Raw genomic sequence first — 20693 nt, forward strand, 5'->3', positions numbered from 1 at the left:
TCACAGAGGACTGTACTTCCTTCTGTTTTGTTGGTTCAAATTAACTTAAATTAGAATAAGTACTTTCAATTTGTAACTTGATTGCTGGGCATATTATATCATTTAAATATTTTTTCCGGGAGGTAATTATTTGAACTACTATGAATAATGTCCCTTGAGTGAAATACTGTAATGCTGTTGTTGTATAAATGACAATAAATTAACTTTCTTTTTATAAATAATTGGATAAACTTACAAGATAATCCTTGTCTTGCACACTCGTTGTGTTTTAAAAACAGTACTGGTCAATAATAGTTGTAACTTAATGTTATATTTATTTAACATTCTCAGGTTATGACTCAAATCATACCATTAAAATATTCAACTATATGTATATTGTGTTATGTAGAATTGGTGTATAACTACTACATAAATGCTATTATTTCCAGGACACCTTCAAGTTATCCACCAACAACCATAATGGCATATAATGTGAGTATAGTGTCCGCAAGCTTTGCACTACAACTGTAGCCATTAACCCCTTGTATGTCTAACTAAGCACTGACCAGTAAATTTTAATCTATTGTTTTAAATGTCAAGCTTGCTTTTTCAATGATAAAAATTGACAAGCAACATAGAAAGGGTTAAAGACAAGACAAGACAAGGGAAAACCACATACAAACAAAGTGCCCATCTGGTGATTTACAGGCAGGGTTGTTAATTAACCACAGTATGGATAATTATTATGATTTTTGGTGATTTGTTAGCGAATTAATATAAAATATACATAATAAGATTACATTTACTAACAAATCCTCTGAATCATAAGTGGTAACTATGAACTGAAGAGAAGTGAAATAGAAAGAATACTTGGAACACCTTCCATGTCTATCAGTCCATATGTCACATCCAATTTGCAACAAATCTACTTGACCCAAAAATGGACAAGTAAAGTAAGACATTAGTGTTTGAGCTCGATAAACCTATTAAAATAAATATATTTGGAACAATAATTATATTTTTTAGATTAATATAATTATGTTTAAAAAAATTGTAAATAACATAACCACAAAATTAAAATTTTGAAAAACCCCCGACATAGTGGACCGATTTTAACACTTCAGACCTTAGATTGTCATATTTTAACCTAGATTGAGTTGTTAGGCACGCCACAGACAGTCTGTAAAATCCATAATCTTAAAAAACATACAAATATTTTTTAAGATTATGAATTTTTCAGACTGTCTGTTGCCGGCTTACCCAAAAGTGTGTCCACATGAGAGGGTAAAGTTGGGGCTGGTGTCCCTCTCGCACGTGTGACCAGTGTTAAAGAGATTACTTTGATTTTTTTGACGTGATAACGTCTAATAACTCGTTACTACGGGCAGCATGCACGAAAAAGATGACGTCATTGTCCCGTTTCGTAATATAGCTTAAGCGCCATCTATTGGCGCGCGTTGGAACTAAGCGGCTGATCGATGCGCTCGGTCATGGGGTCTCATCCGGAACATCGTATAATTAATGTCAAACCAAAATCATAGATGGCGCTACGTGCCACGATTAGCCATTATGACCTATTTATTCAATAAATTTAAAGGTCTCAAAGGTATTATTTTAGTCTCATGCATTAAGAATATCATTAATTTAATACACAAATCCACAAAAACACGAATTCAATGTAATATTTTTCAAAATTCGAATCTAAAATTTATTACACGACTGAATACAACATCAGCAAACTCGCATTGAACGTTATTGAGTCGTCTAAGTATTATTACCTCTCGTCACTAGATGAAGTGACTGTGCATAACGTACGTGATATAATTAGAATAGCCACTTGAGTGCGGGCTAGTCATAGGCTCCCCACAGACAGTCTTAAAAATTCATAATCTTAAAAAAAACTTGTATGCAATCTGACAGTTCAAACTGACACTGACAAGACACTGACAGATCTGAACTGTCAGATTGCATACAAGTTTTTTTTAAGATTATGAATTTTTAAGACTGTCTGTGGGGAGCCATACGCTCAAAAAACCAGTGTAAGGGCGCTCTCCGGAACCATGATCTTCTTACGCGTCTAGACGACACATTTTAGACTGGGCGCACGCACACAACCGCGTCCGCCGCCGGCGCAAGTAGCTACTCGCGATCGAGCGCTCTCTATATTTCTCTAGTTTCGGACTTCTGATGCGAAAGTGGCTTTCTGCGGGCAGCCGAGCGGCACCGCCCCCGACTGCGCGATGGCAATAAACACAAAAATCACAAATTTGAATTCGTGCTTGCCTACCTTATCGTGTTAGTTCTTCATTATTAATAAATCATTTTAATTGTTGAATGTTGATTAGAACTGTTATCTGGGACATTTTTATTTTTGACTAGATAACGTCTAATATCACGTTACTACGGGCTGCATGCACGAAAAAGATGACGTCATTGTCCCGTTCCTCAAGGCCACCAAGCAAGAGCAAGTGGTTTGTGTATGGACGGTTGGGGTATAAGCAAAAGGGGCCCGATTTTAGGACTTAGTTTCTGTCTCTGGCGCCTTAGTAATGCTACGGGAAAATTTTGCAACTTTGCACCACTAACTCCTAAATCCTAAATTAGTAGGTTTTGAAAAAAACTTTAATTTATAAAAGATGCTTATTTTAATGCATTATTTCAAATAAGAACAAAAAAACGTGAAAAAAGTCCTAGAATCGGGCCCCTTTTGCTATACTCTGACCGCCCTTGTCTATACTACTGTAATGTTTGACGTTATCACGCTAAACTACCGTCCGTAAACCGACTTTACAGACAACCATTTTTTTTTTTATAGTAGTAGTATTTTTACCTGTATGATAACTAAATTTATAAACTTCTTAAATTATTTTTGTATTATATCGAGGCAAGTATGTTAATTAATACCTTGTAACGAATTGGTAAGTCATTATTATGAAGCCATAAAACCAAAGATTTGCGCAATTAAAAAAAACCTTTATTTGGGTATTAGTAGATTTGGTAGTAACTTTGAATATTAACTGGTATTCCCAAATAATGACAGTGGTGACGTCATTCCAATGATTTTGACAGTGGCAAGAAGTGCGAGAGGGATACCAATACCAGCCCCAACTTTACCCTCTCATGTGGACACACTTTTTGGCCTAACAACTCAATCTAGCTTAATAATATAATATCTGGGCGACCGAGCTTCGCTCGGTTCTATTTTAATATATCACGTCTTTAGATAAAAAAAAAACTCTTATAAATACAAAAACAAAAAAAAGACAAAAAACAAAAACTTAATTTCTGACCGGGATTCGAAACCCTGACACCTACGATCTATCTGCGTACATTAGACCGACCTCGTGCGACTGAGCTAAGCGGAATCGATGCGCGCGCGGCGAAATTAAGGACCATATTTTACGTTTACAAATGCGAAAGAAAAACTCATGAAAACTCGAAAATTCGCGTTTTCCGGGATCTAAGGCTACGCTAGATCGATTTTTCACCCCCCGAAAACCCCCACAAAACAAATTTCAGCGAAATCGTTAGAGCGGTTTCCAAGATCGTCGGTATATATAAATAAATAAATAAATATACAAGAATTGCTCGTTTAATAGTATAAGATAAATCTATGGGCGCTATCCCTTTCGACTATTTAGGGTGCGCGCCCACGGGCGACAAAGTTGCTCGGCGACTTACGTATTTGTATGAAAAGTAACTGATACGTAGCAATGCGAGTGGAATCGGATGCGACGTATCTTCTTAGTAGTTTGTGGATGCGACCGATCGAAATAGTGTCCGACGCCCGGTCTACTAACGCTCCGCCAAAGACCTTTACAGGGGACAGCTCAATCACATTTTTTGCCATACGAAATTAAACCTTATATCTGGGCAACCGAGCTTCGCTCGGTTCTGTTTCGTATCCTTGACATGTGTCGCCATCTAGTTCAAAAATGAATAGTACCTACATCGAGCGAAAGAATTCTCAGCCTTAACAACACAACTACTCCACACGAGATGGCGCGCATTTCGCCACAAAAACTCAAATAGTGTATTTTCTATTCGTTTTAGCCTTGACCTGTGTCGCCATCTAGTGTTTGCAATAAATAGTACTTACATCGACCGAAAGAATTCTGTCTTAACAGTACAACTACTGCACTACTGAAACAGAAAGTCGATCGTATCAGACTAGCGAAAACGGTCCACATGAGAGGGCATTGTTTGGGCTGGTGTCCCTCTCGCACGTGTTGCCAGTGTTAATGAGGTTCCCATATTAGTAGTATTTTTATCTGTATATTACCTGACTTTATAACTTCTTATTTTATTTTAATGTTATATTCAAACTAGGGTTTCAATATATTTCAAAAAATTTGAAAATAATTATAATGTAATTATTTTGATGCCAGTAAATCAAAGATTTGTATAATTAAAAAATACTTTCAATTGGGTGTTAGTAGATTTAGTAGTAACTTTGAAAATTGACTGGTATCCCCAATTTATGACAGTGATGACGTCACTGAATAATGTTGACATTGTCAGCAAGTGCGAGGGACACTAGCCCAAACAATTACCTCTCATGTGGACACACTTTTTGACCTAACTAAACAATCTAGTTTAATAATTCTAAATCTATGCGCTCCGCGCACACGGGTGCAACAGTTGCACGGCGACATTTTTTGTCTCTGTCGTGCGTTCACGTAGTGACGACAGAGACAAAAAATGTCGCCGTGCAACTGTTGCATCCGTGTGCGCGGAGCGTAAAGCCCCCCACAGACGGGAGACAAAACTGTTTTGTCTCCGTCGTATTTGTATGAAAAGTTGCGTCGCCTCGTGTGCGCACCTTCATACTAGCCCATAGACCGAGCGACGGAGACAAAACAGTTTTGTCGCCCGTGTGCGCGGAGCCTAAAGCTAGGAACACACTACGCGGACGTCCGTCGTGAATCGACCGCGGACGGGAATCTGGACAATGGAAATACACATAACCGTGCAAACTATCGGTCGACGGACGCGGACGTGGCCTTGAGCGCACGGACGTCCGATCGAAATCTGGCTCTCTGGATGTTTTGTTCCGTGCACACTGATAGGTCGCGGTCGCGGTCGTTTTACGACGGACGTCCGCGTAGTATGTTCCTAGCTTGATGCATGCGGAGCTAATAATGTCTTGTGGTAACACTACCAACTACTTACAGACACTGGGCAACATTGTCGTTATGCGCTTTCCATCCACCCAAACAGAAAATTCCGATAAAATAAAATGGCGGCTGTGGTTCATTCGGTAGTTATGTCGAATTGTTTATTACGGTCCTTGTTTGTTACTATACAATGTGCGATTACTAAAAAGTGTTAACAAGTGATGTGAAATAACTTTCAATAACTACGGGTGTTTTTTTATTCGGAATTATGTAAGAACAACGATGAAAAGACATTTTAACTGACCAATGAATCGCGCAGCTATCCAGATGAATAAAAATGGGAGAATCGACTTTCTTATTGTTGATTACTCTCTTCTTATGGGCACGATGTTTGGTTTTCGCTGAAAACAATGAATGTCCGTCGAAATGCGTTTGCCTCAACCAATATGTGGATTGTACTAGAAACAATTTAGAGTCTGTGCCAAAAATTCCTAAGTGGGTGGAAGAATTAGATCTCAGCTACAACAAATTGCATGGAGATGCATTTGAAGGATTTGAGAGGCTACCAAGTCTCAAGGTTTTAAAAATTGATAAAAACTCGTTACGCCTTATACCTAACTTTCTACATCACAATAATCTTCACGAATTGAGTCTCAACAGGAATAACATTGGTTCCATTGGCACGGGTCATTTTCCGGAGAACAGCTCCATCAGAATATTGAACTTAAATAGTAACCACATTAAAGTCATAGCAGAAGATGCTTTGAACAATTTGACTAATTTAGAAGTGTTAAAGTTAAACAGGAATGATATCACATCTCTACCCAACCATTTGTTTATGCACCAATCCAGTCTCAGAACTCTCGAATTGAATCATAATAAACTTCGTAATGTGACGGGACTACTGTTCAAAGGACTCTCCAATCTGACAACACTTAGAATGAGATATAATAACATAGACAATATAATGGATGGTGCCTTTTTTGGATTTAAATCAGTACATTTACTACAGTTGGACCACAACAGGATAAGAAGAATTTCCAAAGGTTGGATGTATGGTCTGGAATCATTGGTGACATTGTCTATGTCTAATAATTTAGTATCTGAAATTAATGAAGGCAGCTGGGAACTGTGCACCATCTTAGAAAACTTAGATTTATCCCACAATTACCTAGCTAAAGTAGAAGGAACCACTTTTAAATATTTACGGAACCTTCAGGTATTAAACCTGAACAACAACAATATATCTGTGATAGGCCCGGATGCATTCAGCCTTATGTTCAACTTAAATACACTGCATTTAAATAATAATAAAATATCATGGACTGTGGAAGATATGATAAAGCCCTTTAACAACCTACAAAACTTGGAAAGATTTAGCTTGGCTGGCAATCACATAAAGTCTATTAATTCTCGAGCATTCGAAGGTCTAACCAAAGTCATTGAGCTAGATTTGGCTGGCAATAACATAACATCTATTCAACGGCATGCTTTTGATTCAATGCCTAAATTAAAAAGATTGCATTTAAATTCTTCATCATTGTTATGTGACTGTAACTTATTTTGGATAATTAAATGGATAAGAGACAAAGCTGAACAGAAATTTATTACAGCCACTTGTGCCTACCCTGATGAAGTAAGAGGAGTAGCAATATCTAAACTGAAAGAAGATAATTGTGGAGACTCTCCTAAACCTAAAGTGATGCAACACCCTAAAGCCCATCTTGCCATTAAAGGACGATCAGCAAATTTGACCTGCACAGCAACATCAAACCCTTTCAGTAATATGACTTTTCTTTGGAGAAAAAATAACGGCAATATTAGTAATCCACTTGTTTATGAAAATGTTACCATAACTGATCAACCTGAGGCAACATCCGTTCTTGTCATACCAAATGTTACACATGCTGACTCTGGTAAATATCAATGTGTTGTCAGTAATAATTTTGGTACAACATATTCCTTAAAAGCCAAAGTAACGATAGTGACTTTTCCCCGGTTTACAAAAGCTCCTCATAACATAACAGTGAAAACAGGAGAGACAGTTTCGCTGAACTGTGCAGCTACAGGTGAGCCTACACCTGAAATTTCATGGCAGAAAGATGGTGGAAATGATTTCCCAGCAGCTCGAGAAAGAAGAATGAATGTGATGCCCACTGACCATGTGTTTTTCATTGTCAATGCAAAGACAACTGATATGGGTGTTTACAGCTGTGCTGCTAAGAATGTGGCAGGCACAATTATATCTAATGCAATGTTGACAGTTCAAGAAGAACCTTCATTTCGTACTGTCACAGAAAATAAGGAAGCTACAAGTGGTGATGCTGTAGTCCTGCAATGTATGGTATCTGGATCACCAAAACCAGTCTTAAAATGGTCAAAAGATGGTGTGCCAGTAGTACCCTCTGAACGGCATTACTTCATGGCTGATGACCAACTCCTAGTTATACTTGCTGCAGAGCCTGGTGATGCTGGGCACTATGAATGTGAGATAACAAATGCATTAGGAACAAAAAAGGAGATGACAGAGTTGAGAATCTTGCCACCAGTAGCCATTATGGTAAACGAGGAGGATATGACAGGAATTATAATTATTACTGTTGTGTGCAGTACAGTGGGGACCTCCATTATTTGGGTAGTTATTATCTATCACACAAGAAGGCGAATGGCTTCTGCAGTGCCTTCTTTTCCTGCCGAAAGTTTAAAAATGACACAAGTGGTGCATAGTGATAGTGAATCACCTCAAATGTTTTCAGACAATATATCTGAGCATTCATCGTGTAAAGACAGTGGGACAGGAGACTCGGCTAAACAGACGAGCTTTGATGGTGTGCCTATAGATAAGAGTGAACAAGTGCATTTTGAGCCTGTTGTATGTCAAAGTTATTCTCCAGTGCCAGAAGCACATAAACTTTTACCTTCTTCCTTTAAACCATCCATTCAAGTGTGTGTAAATACTTCTGTAACACCAGCTACTTATAGTTTTTCTAGTCACAGTATTAACAATTAAGTTTATAAGGACATTAAACCATAAAATTACCTTACTGAGTGCAATTTTCACTAATTGTTTGGATAGTTTGGATTTAAATGTTAGTTTTGCCAAACACCTATGAACTTCAAATGTATACTCTACCTTTTTAACCCATGTATAATCCAGAAAAAAATAGTTGGTCCATGAAGTTCTTCGTACTTGTCTTCAAAGACATGCAATTAGTGAAAAGGCATTCACTATCAGGCAGCTATAAAATGATAAGCTTAGTACAAATGAAATAAACTTGCCAGTATTGGTTTTAATGTAAAAGACTGAATCTGTCATTTAGTAAACGACATTGTTATTTTTTTAGTATTATTTAAAAATAGATAATTATATAGTAACAGTTTATAAACAATGTATATACCCTAGCCTTGTCATTATTGTTGCCTTCCAATACCTAAATGTGATTTGCAGAAATAAGATACTACTTTATATACTTATGTTATATGTAGAGCATCAGAAATGTCAAGTGGCCTATTTTTGATCAGTGTGTTGATTTTTGCTGATAGGTACTAAAAATAGGAATATGTTCAGTTGTACATTGATTTATTGTCATTATTTATGATCTAAGACAAGAAGTTTGTTGTTTTTGATTAAAATATTCATGCATTTCACTCATTTTCTAATGTACCTAAAAAGTAATCAATTTATATAGTCTACATATAATATATTATAAGAAAAAAAACATTAGTCTATTCAGTTACTAACCTGCTCTTGATCTTGACTGTATAAAACAGTTCAATTAATCTTGTTTTATATTTCGGTTGAATTGTCTTGTTTATTATATTTCAGTGGACAGATTTTTGTAGTTTGTACTTATAGTTTTTATCACATTTTAAACCGTAGAAACTAAAATATGGCAATATCATCCTGCCATTCCTTCCAAATCAATATGTGAGAAAAAGTAACGCCACTACAATGTTGCATTCTGATTTTTTTTATCAGACTAATAATAATTAATAATACATCATTGTAATTAATTGTGGTACTGTCTTGGATAGTCTTATTCGTTTTTTGCCAAGTTCTTAAATTCGTCTTATTCAGCTTTCATTGTCGTCTTTGATCATATGAATCAGTTGTTTGCCTGTTTCTTGTTTCGGCTCATTTTTTATTCGTCATTAACTTCTTTTGGCATTTTCGCTGTTTAATCTATGGCTTTCTTAGTCGGGAGGCTCGTAGGTCTGTACAAACTTAGAAGAAGACCAAAATACGATATGACGAAAAAATATACCCTCACATATTGGATTTTCCACCAATCCGCACGAAGCGCTTTGCTTCTTGTGCGCATTGCAAAGGAGTAAAATTCCTTGCTAGCGTCTATATTTCAATGCTCATATTATGACCCGGGAACCTTAAAATCAAGGATGAACACACTGAACAGGCACCTTCTGGGCCAGCTCGCTCCATCATCTCCTTCGTCTCGTCTAGTCTGTGGCAATGAGTAAGCTCATTTATAATAAATAAATAAAATAATAAGGCCTATTACTGACGAAAGCCACGAATGAAAGAACGGGACGAATTTAAGAACGGCAAAAAACGAATGGGACTGTTCAAAACAAGAAACCTCATTTGTTACATTGATTATTTGATATATATTTTACTAAGTTCAGCAGCGTATAAAATTGTGGCTTAACATCATTGTTGAAACAATCATAATTCTTATATGAATAGCGCTTCATTTTGTTACCATTAATCTTCAAGCAAAAGAGAATCACCTCTTGTTTCCTAAATAGTAGATTTAGTTTTGTGAGTTCTGACGCGTTTTGGATTTTTTGCTTGTTTTACTGGCCCGTAGGATGATAATATTAGGTACCTACTTTAAATAGTTTTAAGATCTGTTAAAGCAGGTTTATTTTCATTTCCGTGTTTTCTCTTAGATCACCACGTTTATTTGTATAAAATATCTAATGGTTAAAAAAATAACAATGTAACAAGAAATCATGACGTCATAGTTACGTTTCTAATGATCTAGTTTAGCTTATAGTAACTTACGAAAGTAAACAAATATGAGATAATTAAGTTATTGATGTTAATTATTTCATACCTATAATATCTATTTTTGTGATTCCACTTGTAATGCCACTTCAAAAATGTACTATGGTGCCTAAAGATAAGCATCAAAAATTCTGGAAGTTCTTAACGCCTGAAATTGATACATGGAGTTTAATGTTTTCTTATTTGCGGTTTCTCGTGAAATCAATTTTACAGAAACGTGAACGTGACCCATTTTCATATTTTTAGTTTTATATTTTACTCAAATAGCATGTTACATTTGTAACTTAAATCTCACACTAAAGTTCATTTTTGTTTAACATATTCTGCCGTTTTCATAACACGCTCTTATGTTTTGTGATATTATGATATACCTTCTCGCAAAGGTAAAATTAGGTTGACTTGATAATAAAAGTTTAGGAATAGACGTCACCGGGTTTCCATTTGCGATAATGTCTTATGTCGTGTTCGTGTTATGCCTTGAGTGATGCGTAACCTCGAGTAATGTAATTTATTTAAATACTAATTAAAATTTCCTATTAGGCATAGGGTCTAAAATAAACTAGGGGTTTATTGTGCGGTTAAGCACCTAGTAAGTACGTGTCGGTTTATGCGCAAGGCAGCCTTATTGATAGCTTTGATATAGTTATTTGTTATACAAGGGGGCAAAGTTGTATTTTAACGCCGAGTGTGAAATTGAAAAACGAGCAAGTGAAAGGATTCTATAGTTGAACCACGAACGAAGCAAGTGGTTCGAGAATAGAATCCTGAACTTGCGAGTTTTTTTCAACATTGAGGTATATGTACAAGAAGTAAAATATATTTTCACCTACAGAGTGCAGTGAAATATTCTACAAACACGCGAGCGGGAGCGGACTGCCGCCATTTTGGTGACGCAATCATAGACTAGAAAAAGTTAACCGCGCAGATGTGCCATTTACATTGTTCCTACTAATGTGTTTCACCTCTAATATATTTGCGAAATATATATATTTCTATTTGGAAAATTATTAGGTAACTACTTACTACTTCATGAATTATGTTACTATAATATTAAAAAAGTTTATTTGTTTATAAATTGTTAATATTTTTTGAGTGAAATTGTATTTGTAGCACGCTCACTTTTTGCAGTTTTCTTTGGCCTGGTCATGAAAAAAGGGAACAATGGATACGCTTTATCCAAAAATCGTGCTGAGGAAACTTGGTTACCAACTGACCACACATATTGTTCATTCATTGTATTTTAAAGAAGAAAATAAGTACAGTACAATTATATTATTTTGTATTGTTTAAGTTGTAAATAAATAAATAATTTTGACTAGAATAGCCGTATTTTAACTAATGTAGTGTAACACAAAACTTTTCCCCTCACTATAGCGAGGAAACTACAACGCAAAAAAATGTGTTTATCATTGCTTCCAGTAGTTCCACAGGTGGTAAATCATCTTAATTACTAGATTCACCTACTTTTATCAATTTTAAAGCAGTTAATTTGACTTTATTCAAGGTCAAATTACTTTACCCACTAGTGGATAAAATGCGTTTTTACACGCTGGTATTAAAGGACAAAACACGTGTTTCCGAGCTAGTGAGGGGAAAAGGTAGTTTTTCAGAAATCCGAGATATGTTTGGGGCTCACTAAGATCATACTTTTACATATGTATATTCTAGGTATATGTGCCACTTTCAATCAACAATGTAAATGTCGATTGTCAATAAGCTATTTCCATAATAGCTAGAATATAAAATCGATCTTATCGTCAACTGACAATGTGGTACCTTTGGTGTTGATTGAAAACGTCACATATGTGTATGACTTACATAGTTTTATTATCTGAAGGGAGTAAACACCTCGGATTAACTAGATAACTTCACTAACAACTCAGTTTCATGTTATCAGTTTAATGTCATTTTATTACTGAACACTTCCTAATACCTTAAATATTTATTTTGGCGGAACTAACTTGTATTAATAAATTAGAACCCACCTACTCATTTCTGTTTATCCTTTGAAAGTACTGATAGGGAGGGCAGCTAATATATTGTACCTACTTGTACAATGGAAAAAACGTATTGAAACGTAACGAACAAACTAATGTGATGAAAAGGCCTTTATTGTCTTATTTTATGAAGCTCTTCATTATTGCGTAGACGTGATTTTGGATGAACTTAGAACATGCGGTTTTGTATTGTTTATACGATGTATATAAGAATGTTAGAGTAAGACGACTATTTATATACTTTATAATTAAATAATAAAATAAGTTTGACCCGACTTTTTTGATTCTCCTACATCTTCGCCCAAACAGAAATTTCCTAATGTTCTTATCTGAAATGATGCGATTAGACAGCATCTGCATCTTCGTGGGGTTCAGTTAACACTTTCATTGCTAGGCCAAAATCAAAGTCCTTCGCTGAATGCTGGCGTAAATACAAACATATACGAGTATATAAGACTCCCCCGTGGAGTCCAATCGCACACACTCAACGAACTCAATGAATAACAAAACGCCGCACGCTGAGTACTCCGCTGTGGAGTTCATTTATTTCTATGCCGTATGCTAGCGACTCCTCTAGGGAGTCCAGGGCTGTCACAAAGGACAAAATTCGCCATGCATGCATTTAGTTTGCAAAGTGAACATAAAAAATAAAATCCCACGGTAAGGAAAATAAGGCTTGTGTTATGGGTACCAGGCGGCGATGTATATAATACGTATAAACATCCATCCGTTTCATAAAGTTACTTTTAAATTGTTTTTTAAAAAAAACTTAAAAAAAACACGATTTTTCTAATCCTAAAAAAAATACTTCGTTTTATCTTTAAACGCAAAATTCTACATGTCCCAACGCATCTGTCCATTTTTAGGGTTCCGTACCAAAAAGGTATAACAGGAACCCTTATGGTGTTTTTAACGGCGTTGGCACTATCGATAGTTACTACTACCATTAGTTGCACTAACGCAATGAAGAAGTATGGTCGTGGGCAGTGCAAATCACTTGTCAAAATGTAAGTATAGTTTATCGGTATTTATCATGTTCAAATAACTTCTAAACTAACTTAGTGGGTATTAAAGTAAAAGGTTCACAGTGAATATTAGCTTGCCAGAAATATGTTTAGGTATAATCAAAATCATTGTATTGAGTTTTGTGTTAAAATTCAAACTAGGCATTTTATTACTAATTATTTAGTTTGTGGGGTGTATTTGATCACCTGCATGGGGTAACATTGACCATATTTACACAAAGTTGATTGTTGTGTATTATGTCAAGGTACTTATTGAGGCTGATAATTTGATCGCTTTTTGTAATAAATATTGAGACAATCTTAAATAAAGTTGATTTTTCGAAGATGGTAATTTATATTTTTGATCAAAGTAACCCCAAAATAGCATTAAACAGTTGTAACTTTTATGTTTCCTTGAGATAAAATACTTCTGTAAGGGGTTACATTCGATTACCAAAAAATCCTAGTTTCCGTCTTTTTTTTTCTCCGTACATTATTTTGTTAGCCTTTCTAGATTTTTAGCAGCGAAAGACTAAAAAAAGTTGATGTTCCCATTTTTTTTATTAAATTTAGAAGTTAGAGAAGTTTAAACTATAAATTGATCAATGTAACCCCAGTTTACGGTACCTATCTATTGTAATACTTTAATGCAAGTATGCATAAGGTACCCAATAACTTTGTGTTAACTATGTGTTGTTGTACCGAATAGGTAATGTGAAAAAAAAAACGCGCCAAGTGCGAGTAGGACGGCCGCTTTTTTCTCTCTCTTTTGTACTCGGAGGTACAGTAAGAAGTGAAACTCCATTATCGGACCATTTTTCTACTATTTACAGTTTAACGAAAATTTGTTAGATGAGATTTAAGCAAAAATAAAATACTAATACCCTATTAATTTTCTACTATTTACAATACATAAACTAATCTGTGTGCCTACCGGCTGTGTAACCCTGCCTTACCACCTTTCGGTTCTATGGTCCTGGTTCTACTGGTGATAGGAAATATGGAGTATGCAGGAAAATTTTTAGCTGGGAAAAATCATAAATGAAAATGTTTATACAGACAGACACGTTGTTACAGATGTAGTGCAAAGCCAGCGGCTGTCTAACCCCGCCTTACCACCTTTCGGTTCTGGAACGGGTTATTTGTCTCTTTTCTTAAATTATTTCAAAATAATTAAAAACAAACATTTTTGAGATGCCTATAATTCTATAATAAGCTCTTTCATGTGATAGTATGTAAGAAACTTTCATTCAAAAATCTTTAAGTTTTAATTTTTACATTACCCCCAAAAGTGACCCCTATGATAGAAATGTATTAATGTAAGTTACATGTCCGTCTTCGGGTCATAAGGTTACATACGTCTATCAAATTTCAAGTTATTGGATTCCGTAGTTTCGGAGAAAATTAGCTGTGACTGTGACAGACGGACGATGATCCTAAAAGGGTTATGTTTTTCCTTTAAAGTACGGAACCCTAATATTGGTACGGTACCTTAATACAACAAATTAAAACAGATTTAAAAAAAAATCGTTATATTTTCGCCATATTATTCCTTAAAATTATGATTAATTGTAACTTTCATATCATACCTCTATAGTAATATTACCAGTAAGATTGGTAAAATACTCGGTAGTATTGGGAATATTACTGGTAATATTGGTAGTTTACTAATTGACGTTAGGTAGGTAATATGTTTTGTTATAATACAGTGCAACATGTATCCTTTGTATCAATAAACACAAAAGAAATATTTTTTATCTATTTTTATGTCTATATTTCTCTAAATTACCGCTAAGTGGTAATATTACTAGTAACATTAAGGTAACTGTACACTATTCCGGGATAGTAAAATGTGGTACATTATTCCGGGATACTTTGGTTTTTGTCGCAAAATAAGGAAACTATCAGTAAAATCTTAATTTAATGCAGTATTTTATTAACTATAGATCAAATAGAACCGAAAAAGTCGATTTTCGAATATGTATCATATCTTTTGAAGCCGTGAGGTACCTCCAAACGCGTCAGTCGCAACCACGCAGTGGTTTCTATGGGCGTGTTTGACGGTGAGCTTAACGCGGCAGCGGAACTTCTTAAGGGTTTACTGTGATGCGGGTAAGTTTATTTATATTAAATTTGTATCATAATTGTCTTATAGTTATTAAAAGACATTTATATCATCGTTTCAAATTAATTTAAAGCATATTTTAAATAAAATACCCGCTCCCGGAATAATGTACACCATTTTGACGCGATGTACATAATTGCGGGAGTATCACGGAATAACAGAAACACAGTCCGCAACGTTTTTATGTTTTATTACTATTTGCGGTGAAGTATATTTATATATTTGATGTAAATATATTGAGTAAAGATTACAGATTATAGTGACATAATTACGGTACATATATTTTTTAGATTTTAGTCTCATAATTGAGTACGAAATGTATACTCGTTGAGTAATACGTGCGAAATATTGGAGTGTGGCATCGACATTAAATTTGTTTTATTTCATAAAATTAAAGCACAAAGGTTACTTATTTCGATGTTTTGAGTATAATTGTTATATAATCTTCCAATGTACTAAGAAAAAAATCTTGTTTGTCTTTTAATATAGCCTTCGTTTTGACTGCCGTAATTAAGTACAAGACTTTATATGAGTGTATCTTATTCCGGTATGCCTATATTAAGTATATTAAAATATAAAAACACAAAATAAGGTATAGAGACCCGACTATTATGTTTTTAAGCTTTCTTAGTTAGCTAAAAATCTTTATACCGCATATTGGTTTGTCCGTCAGTCAGTCTGTCCGTCTACAATTTAGCTCAATCATTATTAGTACTAGAAAGCTAAAATTTACATGAGGATAATACATAATAAGATATACATATATAAATATACAATAGTACAAATTCGTCGGACAATCAATCTGTGTAAGAACGGCCTATAATATTTATTTATTGAGTACTATTTATTTATATATACATACTTGAATAACTTATCACCACCACATATATGTATACGGTGTAGCTCAATGATCACCAGTACTAAAAAACTGAAATTTTCACGAGTACCATGCAATTTTTATAACCGGCAATAGTTTCTGGATTCAAATAAAAAAAAAAACCCCGACATTCTAAAGCGTTTTTCATCAAACATGGCTAAGAACACTCGACTAATTCAGCTTTCAAATGAAAAAAACTAATCTAAATCGGTTCATCCATTCGAAAGCGATGCCTTAGACAGACAGTAAAACTTATAACACCCTGTCATTATACCATACAATCGTTATACCGTAAAATATCATATGTCCCATCCCACCCCAACCCATCAAAACATTGCCAATTATAAAAAATACACTCTGTATAAGCATCTATCAAAATGATATGTGCATTTATATATTTATGTAAACAATATTTTTAATTCGTATTTTCACATTATGCTTCAACAACGTGGACTTTAAAGGTATCCCGTAATTACGTACAACGACTCCCGGAATTGAAGCCATACCAAAATTGTATCCCGGAATAATGGGCAAACTAAGGGTTAAGTAAAACAACGGTAATTTCTATAAATTAGAAGTTACGATGCAAAATAATGTCTTAAATCCATCGTAGAAGACTTATCCTTAAAATAAAATAACTAACAAGACTAGAAACTTCGCATTTTTCTTACAATCCTCACTCAAAGTAGGAAACGTCTTAAGTTCCCGTAATATGGGACAGTTACCTTACTGGTAAAATACTCGTTTTAGTAATATTACCGGTAACGACCCATCACTAGTCGGGCCACGCTCAGTGTAGGGTTCCGTAGTTTTCCGTATTTTTCTCAAAAACTACTGAACCTATCAAGTTCAAAACAATTTTCCTAGAAAGTCTTTATAAAGTTCTACTTTTGTGATTTTTTCATATTTTTTAAACATATGGTTCAAAAGTTAGAGGGGGGGGACGCACTTTTTTTTTCCTTTAGGAGCGATTATTTCCGAAAATATAAATATTATCAAAAAACTACCTTAGCAAACCCTTATTCATTTTTAAATACCTATCCAACAATATATCACACGTTAGGGTTGGAATGAAAAAAAAATCATCTCCCACTTTACATGTAGGGGGGGTACCCTAATAAAACATTTTTTTCCATTTTTTATTTTTGCACTTTGTCGGCGTGATTCATCTACATATTGGTACCAAATTTCAGCTTTCTAGTGCTAACGGTTACTGAGATTATCCGCGGACGGACGGACGGACGGACGGACGGACAGACAGACAGACATGGCGAAACTATAAGGGTTCCTAGTTGACTACGGAACCCTAAAAACGAGGTAAAGTGACAGTCCTGAAATATCGTAAGTTTCGTAAGAACTCGCTAGAGGAGTCGGATAGCATGGCGTTTAGTCATTTATAATTATATAGGGGATATTATTAAATGCACAGCAAAAAAATAATCGCCTATCAATTTATCGTCATCAATAATATACTTCTGTACATCAAATTAAATATCTGCACAAGATTGCTGGCAGAGAGCCAACAGAGGAATGCCATGAATGCGGTGCAGCGGTTGAACTGCCCAACACACACTAGAAGACTGTCCAGTGTGGGGCCCAGAGCGTGCTGACCTAATTGCTATAGTGGGGCCAGACCTGTCGCTGCCAGCGGTGGTTAAGTCCATGGTTGACAGTGAAAGTAGATCCTGGCAAGCGATGCAAATCTTCTGCGAAGAGGTCATGCAGCAGAAGGAAATGGCGGAACGCACTAGGGAGATCGCCCCAATGGCCGATCAAAGGCGCCGCAAGCGTGCTCGACGCAGACGGGTCGCACACGACCGCCGCCTGCCTCCGTAGGTTGATCGCAGGATGACAGGCACGGGGACGCCTGCCATCCATTGCACACGCGGTCCCTGAGAGGTCGACCGTACTGGATACGGTCCATTTGTGTCCGAGGCTATCAAGGGCCTCCGGAGGTGGTGCTCTGCAAAGCGGACTGGTTCTGGTGGTGCTGTAGATGTAAAGCGGGAGCGTACCTGCAGCCCACCGTTACAGAACGAACAATAGCGACAGATGGGGGGGGGGGGTTGTTTAGTGGGTAGACTTGGGGTCTCATTAGCCCTTAACAAGGAGTCCCACATAACCACTCGGGTCCTTCCCCGCACCCGAGTGGTATGCGTAATGCATTTTTCCCCTCCTAAAAAAAAAAGGTTAGAACTGCGACCCTCACGGAAACAAACTTTTTTGGGAAAAGTGGGTTAGGGTAGGTTGGAACTGCGATCCTCACGGAAACAAACTTTTGTGAGAAAAGTGGGTTAGGTTAGGTTAGAACTAGGGTTGCCAACCGTACTATATAATATAGTACTGTACTATATTTTGGCCCAGCGTACTATATTCTATATGAAGCATATATAGTACGCAAAAGTACTATATTTTTGGGGTCCATGCCAGTTTACACTAGGGTCAAACCTTCAGGAGCGGCGTTTTGATAATGAAAAAAATTTCGCGCTCGCTCCGCTCGCGCTTTTATTCATATTTAACCTTCACTGTACATTTCATTACTTCGTTCTGTCCTGCAAATATTGCAGTTACGTATAAAGCCACCGTTGTTTGCAAACATTTGTATTTTTTCCATGATATATTAAATAACGACATTTCTTAAAGGGATTCTCTACTCCGATGAGCTTCGATTTAAATCCATTGCTATTATGAATATTACGATAGTTTCTGAAGCATATCATATTAACAGAATCGTCTTTAAACAAACTAGCATCCCATAATTAGGTACCTACTTCAAAGCTCATTGATTCTGTGATATTTAGCATCAAAGTTTAACTATTTTAGGACCGAAACTGGTTCTTTGGTCAAAATTTTTGCCTTAATTAGTTTAAAATTAAAATCGCTTTTGCATTTTTTAAATCGATGCATTTTTATAAAAGTCTAGATTTCATTGAAGTAAAAATGTTTTAATAACAATGTCAAATTTCATAAAAAATATAAGTACTTATAATATGGGTATTTTTTTTAATATGGGTCTTGTAAAAAAAGTAAGTAGGTAACTATTGAAATTAAAAGAATATTAATAGGTACGTAAGTAAAAATTGCACACCTGTCAATACATTTAGAAAGTGATAGAAGACTCAATATTGCATATTTTTCGAAATACGCCATATATATTGTTGGTGTTCAATAAAACATTTGGTACATTTTACATACAATAAATAAACTAGTTATATATTACGCTAAGTAAAACATTCGACAACATGAAAGTTTGCTTTTTTAAAAAAGGTCAAATGTTAAGTTGGTAAATGTGAGCTTGGCAAATAAAACAATAAGTTGGGAAATGAACATTCGGCGGAATAAAATTGCGCGAAACGTGAGTTGGGAAGTGATATTCGGCCATACAACTTTCGATGATACTTAAATAAGAGAACCCATGCAACACAAAACTTGTCAAAAATCGATGAAAACCGAATGGAGCCCCTTAGAGTGGACAGAAAGAACGATCTCTACGGCTTGGTTATCGATTATGTGTACCGTACTATATTTTATTTCGGTGTACTATATTTTTTAGATGGAATTTTCTAAAATACTATATTTCCCTAAAAAAAAGTTGGCAACCCTAGTTAGAACTGTGACCCTCAAGGAAACAAAGCCCGCCGTGGGACCTTGAAGCCAAGGTTCAATCCAAGGTCTATTGACGGGTGGAGAGAAGAAGCACGAGAAGTGCTCTTCAAAAAGTGGTCGGAGCGTTTGGAGATACCGGGAGCTTGCCGGGAACTGGTGGGCGCTGTTCAGCCCGTTCTTTAGAATTTCTTTTAATAATGGATGGAACGTAAGTGCACGGTGCACCTTCTTTCCATCTCACACAGCTCCTGACGGGGCACGGCTGCATCGGCTGGTACCTGTGTGAGAGGGTGGGAAGGGAGCCTACTACAGCGTGTCACCATTGTGATCGTAGAGCCGTGGACACGGCCCAACACACGCGCGAAGAATGCCCTGCTTGGGATGAGCCTCGCGCTGCCCTGTCCACGGTTATAGGGGGTGATCTCTCACTGCCGGCGCTAATAAGCCATATGCTTAGCAGTGAAGAGGAGTGGGAGGCAGTGACCACCTTTAGCGTCGTTGTCATGACGCAAAAGGAGGCCACCGAAAGAGTGCGGGAGGATGACGCCAACTCGCTTCCTCTGCACCGCAGAAGGCCAGGCAGGCGGCGAAGAGTCTTTGCAGAGAGATTGATGCCGCCCTAACCGAAACTTACTTTAAAAGTTATGTTTTTTTGCTGGTCACTTTATGTTGTAATTAATAAAAAAATTGATTGCAATTAGAATAAAACGCTGTGACATTTAGATAAACTGCTGTATATTATGTAAAAATAGAAGCTACATTACAAAAAGCGTTGCTAGGTATAACGTGCGTTAGTAATTATTAGCGATTATTAATGAAAAAGCTTTACTAAATGTTAAAATAGATGTACGCCACGAATATATATTGTTGTGTATTTAGTACCTATATTTTGAGTTGCAAATTTTGCTGTGCAATTAGTATTTTTGATATGAAATTGAACTAAGTATTTTTGCGTAAAA

At 36.0% G+C, this 20693-nt stretch overlaps 2 protein-coding genes across 2 annotated transcripts in view; both read left to right on the plus strand.

The window, feature by feature from the left end:
• Positions 1 to 20693, plus strand: part of LOC125227824 (peflin) — a 24550-nt gene continuing 3857 nt past the window's right edge. The window contains exons 1-2 of the mRNA XM_048132188.1: positions 1 to 122; positions 429 to 471. Of these exons, the coding sequence (XP_047988145.1) occupies positions 460 to 471 (12 nt within the window). The 5' untranslated portion in view covers positions 1 to 122; positions 429 to 459. The remainder of the gene's footprint in view (positions 123 to 428; positions 472 to 20693) is intronic.
• Positions 5225 to 10281, plus strand: LOC125227822 (leucine-rich repeats and immunoglobulin-like domains protein 3). Its single transcript, XM_048132185.1, has one exon. The coding sequence runs from the start codon at positions 5434 to 5436 to the stop codon at positions 8104 to 8106; it is 2673 nt and encodes an 890-aa protein (XP_047988142.1). The 5' UTR covers positions 5225 to 5433; the 3' UTR covers positions 8107 to 10281.

Source organism: Leguminivora glycinivorella, chromosome 7, assembly GCF_023078275.1.
Source record: "Leguminivora glycinivorella isolate SPB_JAAS2020 chromosome 7, LegGlyc_1.1, whole genome shotgun sequence".
NCBI classification, from domain to species: domain Eukaryota; kingdom Metazoa; phylum Arthropoda; class Insecta; order Lepidoptera; family Tortricidae; genus Leguminivora; species Leguminivora glycinivorella.